This window comes from Brachyistius frenatus, unplaced genomic scaffold (assembly GCF_029030835.1).
Source record: "Brachyistius frenatus isolate BFR_SWC_R1_liver_20210118 unplaced genomic scaffold, ASM2903083v1 Contig_206, whole genome shotgun sequence".
NCBI classification, from domain to species: domain Eukaryota; kingdom Metazoa; phylum Chordata; class Actinopteri; family Embiotocidae; genus Brachyistius; species Brachyistius frenatus.
The window spans coordinates 103278-120765 of record NW_027210805.1 but is presented as its reverse complement, the minus strand read 5'-3'; the positions used below and the strand labels follow the sequence as shown (position 1 = coordinate 120765).

Below are 17488 nucleotides of genomic sequence, written 5' to 3'. Positions count from 1 at the left end.
TAAATAAATTTCAATCACGGGCTGCTATGGAACTGTTACTGTAATTGTTTTGCTGCAGCTGTAGTAAAGCACAGGTGAACAGACCTTGAACCGCACAATCATGCATCATTCCTCATAAGAGAAACAGTTTCAATCTTTGGTCAAATGTGATTTTTTTGTTTTTGTTTGTTGGTACTTTACCTTTCAGATCACTTGCATACAAATAATCCCTTGCTCTCTCATCGTCCCCCCCGCAGCAGCAGAATGAGAGTGAAGAAGTGAAGTCCAGGTCGCTGGAGGAGCGCGGTGAGATTGGATGTGCCTGCAGAGTTTATGTATTAGCTTTGTCTGACTCATAGCTTCGGTCGACAAGTTCCAACAGAGTGAGAGCAGCCGGTGACAGGCGCACTGTGGAGATGGTGCAGGAAAAATAGCCCCGGGCTCGGAGAGTAGAACCGTAAAACACGGGGGTAAAGATAGTAAAAGTGGTTGAACAATGTGTGTAGTACTAATCACTTTTGTTTGTTGCTGTGATTAGTGGTTTGTTAGAGGTGTTCAGGACTGAATGAAATATGCAGTATGAGCTTTGAGTCACACATATTCGAGGAATGTGAATGTCATAGGCCTAAATAATATTCAAAATCAGTACAAAAAAAAGTATATATTTTTGAAAAAAAACAAAAAAAAACTGCAGACTGTTTGAAATTTGTAAAAAAAAACACATAAAAAAATATGTTTTCTTTGTGTTAGAATCGTGCAGTCGGAGTGTGTTTACATGCCTTTGGCTTTTACAGAGGCAGCGAGGCCTGACTTGCTCACTGAGCGTGGCACAGCACTCACACGGCCCTTTGTCAGGTTTGTTTTTACGAAACACATTCTTCACAACAGGGTTTCTATGTTACGATCACAGACTGCATATAAAAGTGGACGTTTCTTCTGGGTCAGAAAAAATTAGTCCGATGCAGAAGTGCCCTTAAGCTGCAATACCACCGAGTGCCACTAGAGGTTTGGCTCCAAAAAGCTCCATAGACTCCCATTTAACTAGTCTCGTGATTCATCCTGTAGGGAACATGAGCATCAGTACCAAAACATCATGACAGTCCGTCTTATATTTCACAGGGTAAGTGGAAACTTTGAGCAGCCGGTGGCACAAGAGGAACAATCAGAGGATCAACAGAGTCCGTCGGGTTCATCCTCTGGCCACCATGAATGCAAGGTTCAAAAACAGCTTAACAAGGAGATTATTGTGGAGCTAGAATAGAGAGAAGTGTCATTTTCCGATCTTGTGACGGACGTGTGATATTTTTACATCCGCTGCTTGAACAAGTCTGAAACCATCTTGAATGAAACTTGAATGACGAATGAATTCTTTTGTGACACGATGTTTCTGCTGTAACGAATGTTTGTTGATTTAACAGCAATCAAAAGACATGATGTTTTTTTTTTTCCTTCTGTCTTACGTCAGCGTTCCCGTCTGATCCGTTTTAACCTTCGATCTAACCAGCTACTGTGTTCTTGTTTTTGTCTTTAATGGGCTGAAACTGTTATAATGTCCCTCCTGGTTCGAAGTTTTTAAGCATTTAAAAAATGGATAGTTCAGGGAAAAATGAATGAGTAGCATTTAAGAATCCACACCTCGAGGCTAAATGCTGTTAGTCAGGTATGTTTTAAGTGCTGGCAAGTACGGATTCTGACTTGCATGCTTCAGGGCCTCCAGAGAGATTTAAAAAAATTAGTTTCTAGCCTCAAATTAAACCAAAGAAGTCTCAATTGTGAAACGATAATTAAAGATATTTCAACACCGTTTCATGCTGCTGATCAAAAATGCTGACTTTAAATTTTTTTTTTTTTTTTTTATATCTATTGCCGTATGAATCATCTTCATCCCTCCTGTACGGACACACCTGATAGCCACAGGTGTTCGTCAGGATCCCTGCACCTGAAACTTATTCCACATGAAAAATCGTTTTTAGAAAATATCGCGTGTGCCTCATTAACAGAGCTGTAAATCTTTCCCACACCTGTTTCGGTGGTTTGTCATGTTCCCCGGTCACGTAGATGTCACAGATATTATCCTTTTTCAGAGCTATTTTATTTTAAAAGGATTCGCTTGGTTACGTTCTGCTTTTGTAAAAAATTAAAATCAGTATCCGGCAGTCCACGACAGGAGCGCATCTGTTTTATTAACTTTATCAAGTTTAACGGGAGCGGATCAAAAAGAAATGCCAACCGAGCGGCAATCAACAGTGACGTCACATATTTAGATGTTTTGAATTTGTATTTAATGGGAGAAGTTGAATTGAACTCTCTGCAGCTAGAGTTTAAAAAAAAAATATATATATATATATATATTTTTATCGTCAGCCCCTAGTGGCCCTCGGTGGTAGTGCAGTTTTAGGTATCTCTGCATTGGCCTCTTTTTTTCAGACCTGGAAGCTTTTATAAACAGTCTTTGGCTCCAATTGCACCAAAACGCTTTTGTACTTTGACTTTTTTTTCTTCGACCCTGCTCATATGGGATACTCTGACATTTTCTCTTTTTGCATCTGTTATCAAAACTTTTAAAAGGAACATTGTGACATAGCTGACCAGCAAGACAATATATATATATATATATATATATATATATATATATATATATAACTTTTTTTTTTTTTTCATTTAGAAACGATTGAAAACATATTTTTGTTGTTTTGGACACAATCCGGAAGTTTTTTTTTTTAAATTTTTTTTTTTTTTACTTGCAGTAGTACTTCCGGGCTAACTGGCATGGCGGCGTCCTCAACGCTGTAGCGGAAGATACCCAAACCTTGACACCAAAATAAGAGCAGCCCCGGTTTTGCAGAGCCGTCATGCATTTCAAAGACCTGTTGAGGTGGAATACGAGAGTGTCTGCAGTGTACGCGGTGGGCATGTGGACCATGATCGGCTCGTACGCATATTTCAGATACACAGGTCGTTATGAGGACAGACCGGGTGAGTGATATGAAATAAACGCACACATGCTGGTCGGTAGACGAAAGTAAAGTACGCCGAATTAACTGTTAATAGTTCGTTTCTTCTATGCATTATTAAGTATACTGACAGCTGTCACTCAATTACTTTGACACCGAAGAGATCTTTAAAATCGCATGATTCTCAGGCAGGTTCTGAACCGTCGCAGGAGATGCACGTTGAACCTGGTTCGAGTCCACATTTATTTACATTTATGGAGGTTAAATTTCGCCGAATCAGCTGTTAATAGTTAGCAAACCTGATTACGAGATCCTGATGCATATTTCCCATTTCTGATCCCGGTTATGAGGCAGTTTTCTCTTAATTATCAGGCAGGAAAGGGAACTCGCCTGAGAATCTGCAGGTTTTTTAGGATTTCTTCAAAATTGAAGTAATTCACTGATAGGTGTCAGTTCATCCAGTTGTACACATGAACAAGTAACTGTTAATAGTTCATTCGGCGTTTTTGTTTTTTTAAATGTATAAAATGGTGCTCATGTCAGCATATTGTCATGTTTCCATTGCGACAATAAGCTTTGTTTCTTGTAAAAGTTTACAAACGCTAACACATGAAAAAGACATTTAATGGGACATTCTGGAAAATACTTTACTGGAAAAAGAAATAATAAATAAAATAAAAAAAATAGTATCATGGAGGAATAAAGGAACGAGGAAATATTATATAGAAACTGCCATCAGAGAATTTGATCATGTTCTTTATTTAAAAATGATTTAAAACAATCGATTAACAAAATAGTTGCCAATCAAATTACTGTTGATCGTTTAATCAATTAATTGACAGATTTTTTTTTTTTTGCAGCTCCAGCGGTGTAACACGATATCATTTAGTCACTATAGAGACTGCATTTGTATGTTGTCCTCCAGACAATGATGTTAAAGTGTTGCCTTGTATTAAATTAGAAAGTCGGCAACACAAAATACCAACCGATAACTACATCAGTCTTTATGTTTCCCTCCATGGAAAAACAAGTGGAGCCGGTGGAGATGCCGGTGAATCCGAACGAGGTGGTGTTTGAGACCGCTTACACCAAAACTACCATCGTCTACAAGGAGGACTTTGTCCCGTACAGCACGAGGGTCTACAACTTCATCAGCTCCTTCAGCGGAGGACCGGAGACCGGGGACAAGTAGCTGCAAAATGTGTGTAAATCTCTACGTATGTGTGTGTGTGTGAGGACATTATTATAATCTGTAAAGGAAAACCACACCCGTCCTGCTTCGATGGCGCTTCCACCGCATTTGGATGCCGGTCGACCACCGAACTATCGTTACAAACTCTCACGATGTTTAAATAACCTCCTGTGTTTTTAAGCATGTGTGTGTGCGAGTCATCTCAGCTTCAGAGTGCAGCTTCCACACTTGCACTTATTTAAAATAAAGCTCATTATATCTAGTCGGATCGAGTGTACAGTCACGTTCGGAAAATGTTGCATATGTCCTATTTAAACAAGCAAACGCGGAGTTGTCTATTTGTGTATGCACATATTTATATATATATATGTGGGTAAATTCGATGATGTTTCTTAAGATGAAGAGTTAAAGGAACACGATGTGGCTCCTTCTTGTATGACCTGATCATGTCAGACACTTAAATAAACAAACAAAAACAAAAAAACTGCACACTGCAGACGTGTTGTTGAACCTATGAAGTGTCACGACACAAAGCGTCATTTTTATCGGCAGAAATCGACATTCAAGGCTGATTCCAATATTATTTTGTACCGCCTCATAAATATAGGTTTATATATTGTTAGATCAAATTAAGAATTACTTTGCACATAAGTACGAGCACTTGAGTAAACTGTGCAGCTTTCTTCCCCAGCAGATGTGTCACGTGTCGGAGCAGGAAGTTCACAGGTGTTTTAATGACGTCCTGAACAGAGCCCAGGTTAATTTCGCACTTTGTCAGTCTGCCGTGAAAAATAAATAAATTATGTTGTACATACGGGTCTGAATCAAGAGTGTGTGAAGTGTGAATTAACCGTATCACAAAAAAAATAAAAAAATAAATTAAAAAAAAGCGTTTTGGATTCCCGAAAACCACGTGTACTTCCGGTTTCGGCCGCTAGATAGCGACGTCGCGCCGTCCACGCTGCGGGTACCCGGAAGTTGTGACAGCGTGCTCCCCAAACCACAAAAAAAGCACAACAATGAAAGCCGTCGTTCAGAGGGTCACCCGGGCGAGCGTAACGGGTAAGTGTCAAACCCGAGCCCAACCCGGCGCGCTTTCTGAAAGCGTCGGTGGACCGAGGCTCGCGGCTTTTTGAGGCGTTGATGACGCTGAACCCGAGCGTGCGAGCTGAAGCTAAAGCTTAGCATTAGCATTCCCGTTCCCAGGTTAAATGAATGGATCCGGTCAAAAGCTGCCGGCGGGGAGGAAACCGGCGAGGCAGAGATCAATCTGGATGTTGGGAGGTCCCGAGATCAATCTGGATGTTGGGAGGTCCCGACAGCTGGACGACAAACAAAAAAACAAAACAAAAAAAACCTGACCGCCGGCTGCGTTTGTTTCCTCCGCGCACGGTGACGTCAGCCTGCCAGTTCACCTGTCAGTCAAGGGTTGCGTGGCGACAACAACAACAACAACAACCACCAGGAAAACTGTTTAAACATTTATCAAACTCGATATTTTCTAAATATTCAGCATTTTCACCTGAAACTGTATTTGAATGGTTAAAATCCTAAAAAAAAAAAATTAGAAAAAAAAAATTTGGTTGTTATAATCAGGGCTGATGTCGGTTTAGACAAAAATTAACTGTAAAAGTGGAAAATAATTTTAATATGTAACATTTTTACGGGAATTTTTTTTAATGCTGAAAAGTATTCAAATCAAAATATATCTTTGACATGTCGTAGACTGTGATAATATCAAACAAATGCAAACACAATTCACTAAACGCTGGGGTATAAGGAATGTAATGCTTTTTTTTTTTTCTTTTTTCCCAATCAGAAAAAGTCCTGTGAAATTATAGCGTTGCAGCCGTAGACATCCACCGTAAATATCAGAACGGGCTCCTCGTTCTCTCGCCAACCGGTTTGTGTATATGTTTTTTTCCGCAGTCGGAGAGGAGCAGATCAGCTCGATCGGACGTGGACTGTGTGTCCTGCTGGGAATATCAGTGGAGGACACCCAGAAGGATGCTGACTACATGTGAGTGTGTGTGTGTGTGTGTGTGTGTGTGTGAACTGCACTCTCACTGCGAAAATGTACACAAGAACTGCACTTAAGTACAAATATCAGGTACTTTACTTGAGTATTTTCTTTTACTACCACTTCTGCTCCAAAACGTTTCAAAGGGAGAATTTGTGCATTTTTTTTTAAATTTTATACCAGCTCATGTTTTATTTGACACATGCTAGGTTTTTTTGTTTTTTTTTACAAATTAAAGATCCAGTATCAGTAAACAAACAAAAGTACGTGTGCAGCATTGAGCAACAATTCCCTCGCAGAAATGTAAAGTCTGTATATGATTTTCCAAAAATGCTTTTTGAACCACTGAAATCTTTGTGACGGATCAATAAATTGCTGTTGCAGTCTGAACCGAGAGTGATCAGAGGAGCCGCTGCTTTCCGTTCTTGTGTCCTCAAGAGTTCGTAAGATCCTGAACCTGCGTCTGTTCGAGGACGAGAACGGGCGAGCGTGGACGAAGAACGTGATGGACGGGGAGCTGGAGGTGCTGTGCGTGAGCCAGTTCACGCTGCAGTGTATCCTGAAGGGCAACAAGCCCGACTTCCACTCGGCCATGTCGGCGGAGTTCGCCCAGCCCTTCTACAGCAGCATCCTGGAGAACTTGAGGAGCGCCTACAAGCCGGAGCTCATTAAAGGTGCGTGAAAAGGAAAGGTCGTAGACGTCTTTTACCGGCGTCCGTCGAAGTCCTGCGCCGGAAGGAGTTTACTTTTCGTTTCCGATTTAAGGATGTTTTTATTGTTTGAAAGTCCGAACCGACGGCCAAAGCAAAGTTTCATGATTTTGTAACATTCTGAACATTTAATGCAGTTAGTTTAAGTTTTGCTTTACAATTTCGCAATACTGAAATCGGATGATGACTTTTCTTGTTGGGAGTTATTTCTTCACGATTTCTAATGTCAGCTCTGCCTCAGATATCGCGCAGCTTGTTCATACCTGAGAATATGATGGATTCTGTGAAGCCAGAGTTAAAAAATAAACATTTTAATGGTCATAGTGAACAAGTGAGGAGGTCGTGAGAGGCCAGTTTGAATAAAGTCCCGGGAGGCTGCGGGACAACGAGGCTAAAAAAAACAACAACCCTGCAGTTACTAGTTTCCGAGCTAATTAAAAAGGAACGTGTCGAGAGGTCGCCGTTATCGCTTCCCACTCGTGAGTTTGGACCGGCGCCTCGTCCCACTCCCGTTTAATTGCCCGTATTCCCATCCCAGCGTCGGGTTATGGCAGTTTAGGGGGCGGATTATCGGCGCCGTGATGCGCCGGGCGGTGACGGTGGCGGCGAATTTGGGTCAGCCCACCGGGGAGCAGGTGCGGAGAACACCTCGTCCCAGCAAGGGATGGCATAAGGCTTCCTAATTAGTCCCCCCCTCCAGAGAGGGAAAAACGATGATGCAGCGCTTTTTTTTTTTTTTTTTCCGCCGCGGCCCACGGCTTCATTGTGCAGATGGTGTCATTAATCTCGGGGACCCGGTGGAAGAAAAGGAGAACATTTAAAGTTGAAACGTCCTGTCCTCGCGTGGCGCCTTCGTCTTTTGTCCCCAATGTCTCAGAGCTCCAACGTCAGGCCGTCAAACTGAACCCAACACTTCCTGTCAACAGTTATCTAACGGCGCTAATAGAAGAGACAGGATTATATGATGGCTTCTTATTCACTGTGTTCATTCATTTGTGTCTCTTTTTAAAACATTTTTTATTTTTTTTGCTAGACGGGAAGTTTGGAGCCTACATGCAGGTCCACATCCAGAACGACGGACCGGTCACCGTGGAGCTGACGTCACCGCCCGGACCTGCAGACCCCAAACAGGTACGTTACTGAGCCTGATGGTTTTTTGTTTTTGTTTTTGTCATGGTCTTCATCAGTGGATGGACTTCGCTCCCAGATAAAACTGAAAGCTCATAAATGTCAAACCTTCAGTGAGAATATTTCTGTCAGAAGTGCATTTTTACCGACAGTAACTCTAAGCATGAATGTGAATTTTATATTTTTTTGGTTCATTTATAGCTCCACTGTAGAAGTAGAGAAAAACCTGCAGCTCTGTAGCTACTGTAACTTCAACTCATGTATGAAGTGTCAAGAAGTCCATTCATTTCTTATTTTGAACCACTAGATGGAGATATTTGCTCTTTTGTTGGGTGCACCGGCTCCACTTCTGCAGTTAAAGACACTTTTATTTTGAATGAGATCAAAGAGTAGAGAAAGAAATGTGCTTACTGCCACTGTTGAGTGTTTATGTTGGTGTAAACTAAGATTCATCAAATTTGAGCCAAACAAACAGATTTTATAGAAACACAGACCAACATTTTTAATAAAGATTCTTAAAATGTGTCGTTTAGAGGTTTGCGGAAAAGATATTTACATTTCATAGTTGGAAAATCATTCGAGTCATCCTTCTAATTAAGTTCTAAAAATGTAAACTTCATTAGTAATTAAATTAGTACCAGTAACAGCAACTTCGTAAAAATAAAAAAAATAAAAAGAAACCAAATTAAACAATTATGTAAACGCTTGTATTCATCATTAAAGCTGCAAAAAAAGTTTTTATATCAATTATTGTTTAAAAGATTATATCCAATGTAAATGATGGATTATCTTCCACATTTTCTGTTCCCCACCTAGAAGACAGCTTTTTAGCCTCTTTTGGCTTGTTTTGATTCTACAACCTACAAATTCTGCTACATTTCTACTATTTTCCACAAAGGCATCAAAAATTCAACAAAATAATGATCAATAAATACAAATTGACCAAAAAAAATACAAAAATGCAGCCAATTAACAATTACTCAAGTTGTAGGTTAAGGCTGCATTCAACATTAAATTCAACATTAAAGCTTCAAAAAAAAAAAAAAAATCCTCTTTTTAATATAAACAATAGAAAGTACTTTGTGTAATGTGAAAGATGTTTGCTCATGGTGACAAACACACTGAGAACTGAAGCTCCACTCGCCTTTTTAGCCTCTTTTAGCTCATTTCGGCAGAAATCTCTGATCAACCACATGGTTGATGCTACTCAGGTGAACACTGAGGAGAACTGAGCAGGTAAAGATACAGATGTTTGTCTCAGGAGGCTGAATGGAGAGCGACTATTGGACTTGAATTTATCAGCTGTCTGCTGGATGTCTTTACCAGCGTGTTCACTATTACAACTTTATAAGGTGATCGTATATCCCTTTTCTGCTTTCAGCTGTGAGTTGGCAAATGATAATTAATTAAAGGATGATTCCACTTCATGCTGTAGTTCCCATTTTGTGTACAAGTTGCCCGGAATAAACTGTACGCTTCATAAAACCAGGTTCAAACCCAGATGCCTCTTATTACATTGACCTTTCTATTATAAAACTGTGCACTCGGATCAGACAGGGTTATGTACATGCATAGTAATTTACTCTCCATGCTGTGAGGCAGCTTCGGCTGCTCGACAGGGTTTCAAGTGCTCGATGCTTTCAAAGAAAAAGGACATTTGTGTGGTGCAGGAATGAAAAGTACGGCTGCACAAATAATCGTAATAAAATCTCAATCTCGATTGGGGGCTTTGTGTGATCTCATTTTTAGATGACGACGACAACTCCACTGCATTTTCTTTCATTCAGGATTTCAGCCACATCAAAACAAAGATTCAAGGTTAAAATATGAGACGACGAGAGAGTGTAGCTGATGGTTTTTGTTTGTGGACAGTGCAGAAACTCTGTAAACTCAAACTACAGCTGAGGTTGATGGGAATGTCAGTTGACCTGATTATGTTTTTAGTTGAGTATCAGTAGAAGTAAAAATCTGACCTTGTTTATCATGACAATCAATCCAACAGTAGTAAATATGTTTCACCTAAAACCCAAAATGTTAAAGTTCAAAATAAGTTCCTAGTACATTTCTGAGGCGTCTATTTCACGTTTTGCTGTCGTGGACCGGTGTGTCTATTTCACGTTTTGCTGTAGTGGACCGGCGTGTCTATTTCACGTTTTGTTGTAGTGGACCGGCGTGTCTATTTCACGTTTCATTACGATACCTGGTTGTGCAGGCATATCAACGGTAACATCGACATGCAATAGAGAGAATTTAGACCTGAAAACAGAAGAATAACTGTGAATCAATAAAACAAGTCAAATATATCCTCTTGGGACGTGACAATCTTTCCTACCAATCAATAGACCAGCAGATGGAATATTTCACTTAAAGCCAAAAATGAGGGCTTCATCCTCTGGGGACCATTAACGTGTGCCGCAGATTTCATGTCTGTTCAGCAGTTCACAAATCGTTTGTGAACTTTCCGTTGCCCTTAACGAGCTTTAACGTTAATCCGCGCAACGACAAACAGTTGCCCTCGGTGACTGGGATCTCTCACCCTCTTCCTCCAGCTGTCAGAAAAGGAGGAAGAGGAGGAATCGATGCTGCTCGCTACTTCCTCAGTACCCAAGGCCGATGTCCTTCGCGCCTTGGCTGCGGTCCGGCTTTTGGCCGGTCTCCCCTCGGTGGGCTTGGCTCGCTCGCCCCAAAGGGAGGGATATTAAGCAGTCCTCAGAATTTTAATCTTGTCTGTTTGGGATGTTTTGCTGTGGGGGCCGAAGGGGGCCAAAGCCAAGGCTGAACATGAGGGATAAAAGGCCAGCCAATAGGCTAAAGCTTGGTGTGTGTGTGTGTGTGTGTGTGTGTGTGTGTGTGTGTGTGTGTGTGTGTGTGTGTGTGTGTGTGTGTGTGTGTGTGTGTGTGTGTGTGGGAATAAAGCAACGGCCAACAGACACTGTTCCTTTCTTTCCATGAATCGGGGATTTAGTCGACCACGGGGTCAAGCGGCCAGTAAACAATGGAGTTATCCAGAGCAATGAAAATCATCCTGTTTGGATGTTCTCTTCTTCTTCTTCCTCTTCTTCTCCGGGACGCCGGAGGCCGCGGTCGATGGCAGCGCGGCCCGGAGTGTTTGCCTGTTCGTTTCACCCCGCTGTTTTGCGCATTCTGATTCAGACTCTTGGCCGAAACCCAACGTACACAGGAATTATATAATGTTTGATCATGTTAGATCGGGGCTTTCATCAGGCCGGATTTCAGAGTTTTTTGGGGGGCTTGAATGTGCCTCGCACCTCTGAAATATTGATCACTCACGACTTTGTGTGTTCCCTGTCGGTGTCTGGTCTGATGTCAGATGTCAAATGTCCCCTGGTTTTGTTTTTGTTGTGTTTTTTTTTTTTTGAGGACCAGATCATCAACAAAGACAGCATGTTGATGGGTTCAAGTGGGAACAACTCTCACGTCTTCATTTTCTGTCTGCTCTCTGAATAATGTAATATCTTATGCAATGCTTTGGATTTTAAAGATGACATTTAGTTCATAAATATTTTCCCCCAGCAGCCATGAAAATTTTAGCGTGCCGTATTTACGGGCCTCTTTCAGATGACGGGTAGAATACCGACTTCATCATTACTTGTGATGCTTTATGAACCGTTGAGGAGCAGGAGGAAGAGGGAGGAGGAGGAGGAGGAGCGGTTTGGATCGGAGCAGCGACTAGCAGAGCTGAGTGGCATTGTGAGGAGCCTGTTTTGAAGTGTGCGAGAGGGGAGCGCACGCAAGTCACAACAAGGGAGTCATTGAGGTGATCATATGACGGCTCAGAATAGCTCCGACTGCAGAGAGAATAGAAGCGGCCGTCTGTTCGGACGTGGAGTGTTGGTGCGTGCCTCTCCGTCTCCGTTTGATTAATTAAACTAATTCTCATGCACGTCGGGACCTCTGGGCGAAGGGCCGAACATGCGGCAAAAGGTCACGATTTGCAAGTCATCATGCAAAAGCGTGCGTTTGAGCCCACTGAGCTACAGCGAGCTCAGTTTTCAGCTGCAGCTGAGACAAAAACGAAAATGAAAATATGAACATTAAACACTAATTTATTTTTTTTTTGTATTTGAAGGCCCTACAAACGTGTTTTCGGGTCTTAAATATTTTTCAGTAACATAAATAAGTTACATTTTAGAAAAAAAAATCTTTGCGTTATCTACAAGTAAGCTTACAAAAAAGTTGCGACGACGCTGTGTAAAATGTAAATTAAAAACACCACGTGATGATTTGCAAATCATGTGGACCTATATTTAATTAAGAATAGCCCAAAGACAACATATCAAATGTTGAAACCAAGCGTCGACCATCAGTGACGTCACCCATTGGTTCGGATTTTGGCCGGCGCCATCTTTGCTAGTTTGGAGCAGGAAGTGACCATATTTGGACGAGCTGGAGGGAGGAGGAAGCGGTGGATCTGACTGCCCTGATTGGAAACCAGGCGATACTACGTCCCGCCCCCCGATAGCTGGAACCTGACTGCACCACAGGCCTGTCAATCAAACTGACATGCCCCCAAAAACACGGCTTTTTGAGGCTTATTTTCGATTTTAATGACGGGATTGTTTTCAGACGGACCGCCAGAAAACGAGTAAGAAGGAGTGACTTGAGCTAACAACACTGAAATAACTCGTGGAAAAAATGTATTGACTGAGAATTTTATGAGACTAGTTGAATGGGACTCTATGGGGCCGGAGACTTTTAGAGCCTACCTCTAGTGGTACTCGGTGGTATTGCAGTTTAAATCACTTCCGCATTGGCCTAATTTTTTCAAACCCGGAAGCCACGAACACTTTTATATCCAGTCTATGGTTGAAACGGAGACATTTTTATCAGCTTTTTTTTTTAATATGTTCCTGGCATAAAATTCTAAATGAGCATATATTTTTCATAAAAAATTCTCAACTAAGCTCGCATCTGTCAAGAGAAAATCCACCTTTAAACTTAAAAAAAAGAAAAAAAGTGATGGTTTTGTACTTCTTTCATGACGTGTGTTGTTTCCTCTGGTTTGAATTTTACACATCAACCATAAAGAAAAGAAGGAATTAATGATCCATCCTTTCCCGTTTCTCGTTTTTTTTTTTTTTTTTCCCCTCAGCTGTCCAAACAGGAGAAGCAGCAGCAGAGGAAAGAGAAGACGCGCTCCAAGGGCCCCTCGGAGTCGGGCAGGGAGAAGGTCGCCCACCGCTCCCGACCGGACCCCAACGCCAGCAGCGGGGCCGAGGGCGACGTGTCTTCGGAGAGGGAGTCGTAGGTCGCCAGGGTGAGCGTGCCGAGGAGACACAAACACATGCAGCCTGTTAGGATGCAGGTTTCCTACTCACACCGGGTGTCTGCAGGTCCGTAAAACACCAGACGAGTCTTTAACTTCGTCTCCAAGTTTCTAATTAGAGCTCTTTGTTTATTCGCTGTTAAATAAAGGTCATTTTGGGGCAACTGTGAGTTCTCTTTTAACTAGAGAGTCATTATTTGTTTTTATTCTATTATGGGTCAATACAAAATACCAAAATGCTGAAGCAAATGCCACGATAGAAACGGTAATGTTATTCCTACTTAAACACTTATTCTAGCACGTCATCTCAAAGCTGCATTAATTGGTTGTTGTTGTTTTTTGGCCACTTGGGGGCAGCACAACAAACAGAAAACATAATTTTGTTCATTAGTTCAGGAAACTTGAATAAACTTCAATTTCTTTAATGTCAATCCACCAAATGACATACAGACATACAGATGGATCGAAAAATAGTTTCTCACCGTCTCACTGTGTGCAAAATAAATAGACAAAACAAGAAGAGCATAAATATGCAACAACAACAAAACAACAATAATAAAACAGACACCGTAGTGCAAATATGGGTCCATAGTGACATCATCACGAATTGAACCAAAAAAAAATCAAGGAAACAGCGTAAACACGTGAACGTCCGGTACGAACTACAACTGGACCGGTGTGCCAGAACGGTTGCCACGGTAACGTCATTTCCCATCACAAAGGGGCATTTTGTCAGCTGACATAATCACCTCCATGTTCATTCGCACACGGCGGTTTGTTTACACGTGCGAGGCGTTGGATAGCTTGTCTAGTGTGTATTCTCGCTTCAGAGGTCGCAGCAAATGAGACATCCAGCCCATAAAATCACTTTTTACTCATTATTACTGCTTTTTACTGACTGTATACGGAACTGAGCGCTCGATCCGGCCAGTCTTGGTCTTTTCTTCTGGTTTATTTTGAGAGGGTAAAACACCATCTGTACATGCAGGTGATCAGGTCAGTCCGTAGGCATCACAGGTGAAAGCAGCGATCGGTAATCGATCGCGTCGCTAGCGTCGTTCTCTCGGGACAGATTTAAAAAAAAAAAAAAAAAAAATGCTAGCATTAATCGCCAAATATACCCGTGCGTCCCACCAAGTAAGTCTACGTGCAAAAAACACTGTATAGTGTTCGAACCTTTACTATAGCTCCGATGTTTCTGTTGTCCTGTGTCTTATAACTCTTGTTTACAAATCTAAATTTAAAAAAAAATTGAATAAAAAAAAAAGTGTCCTGTATTCTACAGCTTTTATACTATTAAATAGAAATAGATATTTTAAAGAAATAAAATGTGACAGTTTGACCTGAAATGTCCTGAAAACTCTTAGAAACAGACGCCGTTCTCAGAATTTACAGCTGTGCCTTTGTGCACTGTCAACAAATCCCCCCCCACCCAAAAAAAAATTGTCCTCTCCCATTTGTTATATTAGTGTATTGTGTCATGCGCAATATGGCAGCATCAAATTTGCAGTGAGAAGCAGTTAGAGTCTCTACTGCTGCCTTGCACGCCTCCTCCTCCTCCTCTTCCTCCTCCTTTTCCCGTCTCTGCCCGCTCCCGTTGTTATTGTTGACATTGCGGTGCAACTCGGCAACGCTCATGAGAGACAGACCTGTTTGTTTCTCATTCTGTGTGGATGAGTGGGTGGGGAGGTGGGGTAAAAGAGGAGGAGGAGGAGGAGGTTGTTTCTTATTCGCCGTCGGGATTTGTTTACTAGTGCAAAAAAAAAAAAAAAAAAAAAAAAGAGGAGTAGTGGGAGGCATTGAGTCAGCTCCCTCCGCGTCCCTCCTGCCCTCCCTGCTGAGGCTGCTGCTGGCGGCTCCTCCCGTGGCTCGACTCCTCTCCCTGCGTGAACCCTCCTGGCAGGCACGCACATCGACGGCTAGGCCGGCGAACTGGCAACCGGGCGCCCGCTCTTTAACCGGCGCCCGTCCTCCCTGATCCTCCGTTCACACGCACGGACGTGCATTAGGTGCAGTTAGTTACACGCGGACCGAATTGGAGGCGTGACGTGGCGTTATTTTGGTTTTTGTTTACTTGTTGAGTGCCGTTTTGTTTGTCCTGTGCGGGACCTTGTAAGCTCCCAAAAACTCCTTTACAGCCCTGCGCTGTATAATCCCCAAGTGCATGTTGGGTAAATATGTGCCCCAAGTCTTGGAGGCTGCAGCACCTCGTTACATAAGGCCCTTTTTTTTTTTTTTTTTTTTTTTTTCTGACAGAGAGCCAGGGATGGGAGGGGAGGAAGGGTGGGGGTGCGAGCGGGATGAGGAAGAAGAAAAATGTTTGATAAGTCCAGGGATTTTTGTGTATGTGTGTGTGTGTGTGTGTGTGTGTGTGTGTATGCGTGTGCGCGCGCATGCGGCAGGAGAGTGCACACGCAGCACTTCTGGAAGTGTGTGTTGTTTGGTGGGGAGGGAAATTTGGATGTAAGAGAGATGTCAGACACGGGCCCTGCCTGCTTGCTTGGCTCTGCCACTGCATATTTCAAAGAGGGAATCTGTGTTCCCGAGGTTTGCTTTGCATGACTTAAACACGAGCCGTGCAAGCGTTCCTCTGATGGAGTCATTTTTTTTAATTTTTTTTTTTTTGTGACAGTCGTCCGTTTATCCTTTTCTCATCTTCCTTTTCTGTCTGCGGTGTTTTCGTTTCGATATAAACAGAGTACGAGACGGTTCCTGCTGCCGGGAACTACTTCCAACCCACATAGACCGTCGCTGCTCTAATTGTTCTCAAATTTCCTGCTACACAACTGCCACAGATGTATTTAGACAAGATGTAATTTCCATTTTTTTAATGTCTTTTTATTATTACTTTCATTGCTTTAAGTATTAAAAAATAAACTTGATCTGACGATGTATTCTGCCAGTAAAATACAGAATATGAACGCATTCACTCAAAAGAGTGAGATTCTTCATAGCCGCACACGTTTTCTTTCATTTTATCTTTATTGATTTTCAACAGGTTTAAAAAAAAAAAAAAAAAAAATACACGTAACAAACAAACAAGTAAACAAAGTCCCCCAAAAACAAAAAAAAATTAATTCTGAGAGTACAAAGGTTTTCAGAACTTGTCTAAATTTATTATTTCGATTATGAGTCTCTTCTTTCTCCAGAAGAGCCGAAATCTGTGATGTGCACATGTTGACCGGAGCGACACGCTGAGCAGACCAATCAACAGAGGTTTAATATCTGTATTTAAAAAAAAAAGATTGTCTGAAATATGATCTGCCGGTAAACAACGAGGGAGAGACAATGCACTCGTTCTTATCGTCCGGTATCGACGGCGTCCGCGACGCCTTCCGTTCTTTCGGTGCACCGTTCTCACCATTTTCAGAGCGTCGACGTGGACTCGGTACCCGAGTGTTTTGTTCTCGTCACAATCCCCGATCTCGGTCCTCAATGATTAATGACGATTCCGACTAAAACGCCGCTGCTCTGTCTTCTGTCTCCTGTCGTGCAGATGTCTCACTGCGGGGACATGTCGGCGTGCCCGGGTCGGCCCCAGGAAAGGCTTCTTTTTTTTTTTCTTCTTCTTCTTTTTTTTTTCCCCGCTCCGTCGTGGACTTGTCGCAGAACGTCGTCGGACCGGCTCGGCGTGGCGGAGAGAGGGGAAGTCCTGACCGCACGACGGCGCCTGGCTTTCTTAGATTTGTGAAGGGTGAAAGGTGACACGGGAGGAAGAGGACATCTACACACCGTGTGGCCTCCCACCACGAAGCTTACTCTGTTGTTGTTGTTTTTTTTTTTTTTTTTTTCCACGGTGCCTTTTCTTTCGACGTTTCAGCCTCCATCTGTCTCCGTCTTGCTCTTTCACATTGTCCCTGTCTGTTCCCACTTAATCTCTACTTAGAGACTTTACTTAGCTCAGAGCGGCCCCGACCCTGAAGCTCAGCTCAGCTCCCAAGTCCTCTGCTTGCGGCGCAGACACAAGAACATCAGGGCAGTCCGAATATAACGGCCTCAACCACATTCATCGCACCACTGGCTCCTTTATGACCGGCTTACGTGTGCGAAGTCTTATTTTAAAAGGTTAACGTCCCTTTGTGAGCAGACTGTAGGTTTGAAGGTCAAAACTGAAATTGCTCCAAGAGTCTGCGGAGTAAATTACTCAGCCCGTGCTCTCTTTTTGAGAAAAGAAATCAACAGGCTAAAGGGACGAGGTTAAATATTAAACGGAGATGG

General features: G+C 42.4%; 2 protein-coding genes across 3 annotated transcripts; both read left to right on the top strand.

The window, feature by feature from the left end:
- Nucleotides 1–2753: 2753 nt before the first annotated feature.
- On the top strand, nucleotides 2754–4649 carry LOC138633078 (small integral membrane protein 26-like). Its single transcript, XM_069719092.1, has 2 exons — nucleotides 2754–2955; nucleotides 3965–4649. The coding sequence occupies exons 1-2, from the start codon at nucleotides 2832–2834 to the stop codon at nucleotides 4123–4125; spliced, it is 285 nt and encodes a 94-aa protein (XP_069575193.1). The 5' UTR covers nucleotides 2754–2831; the 3' UTR covers nucleotides 4126–4649.
- A 425-nt stretch (nucleotides 4650–5074) lies between these two features.
- On the top strand, nucleotides 5075–17012 carry dtd1 (D-aminoacyl-tRNA deacylase 1). 2 transcript variants are annotated; one of them, XM_069719093.1, is made up of 6 exons: nucleotides 5076–5187; nucleotides 6055–6145; nucleotides 6584–6819; nucleotides 7889–7986; nucleotides 13097–13261; nucleotides 16767–17012. In XM_069719093.1, the coding sequence occupies exons 1-5, from the start codon at nucleotides 5145–5147 to the stop codon at nucleotides 13250–13252; spliced, it is 624 nt and encodes a 207-aa protein (XP_069575194.1). In that variant the 5' UTR covers nucleotides 5076–5144; the 3' UTR covers nucleotides 13253–13261; nucleotides 16767–17012. The 2 variants fall into 2 exon arrangements, with proteins under 2 accessions (XP_069575195.1, XP_069575194.1); XM_069719094.1 differs by lacking the exon at nucleotides 16767–17012 and having other exon boundaries at nucleotides 5075–5187; nucleotides 13097–13440.
- Nucleotides 17013–17488: the final 476 nt, after the last annotated feature.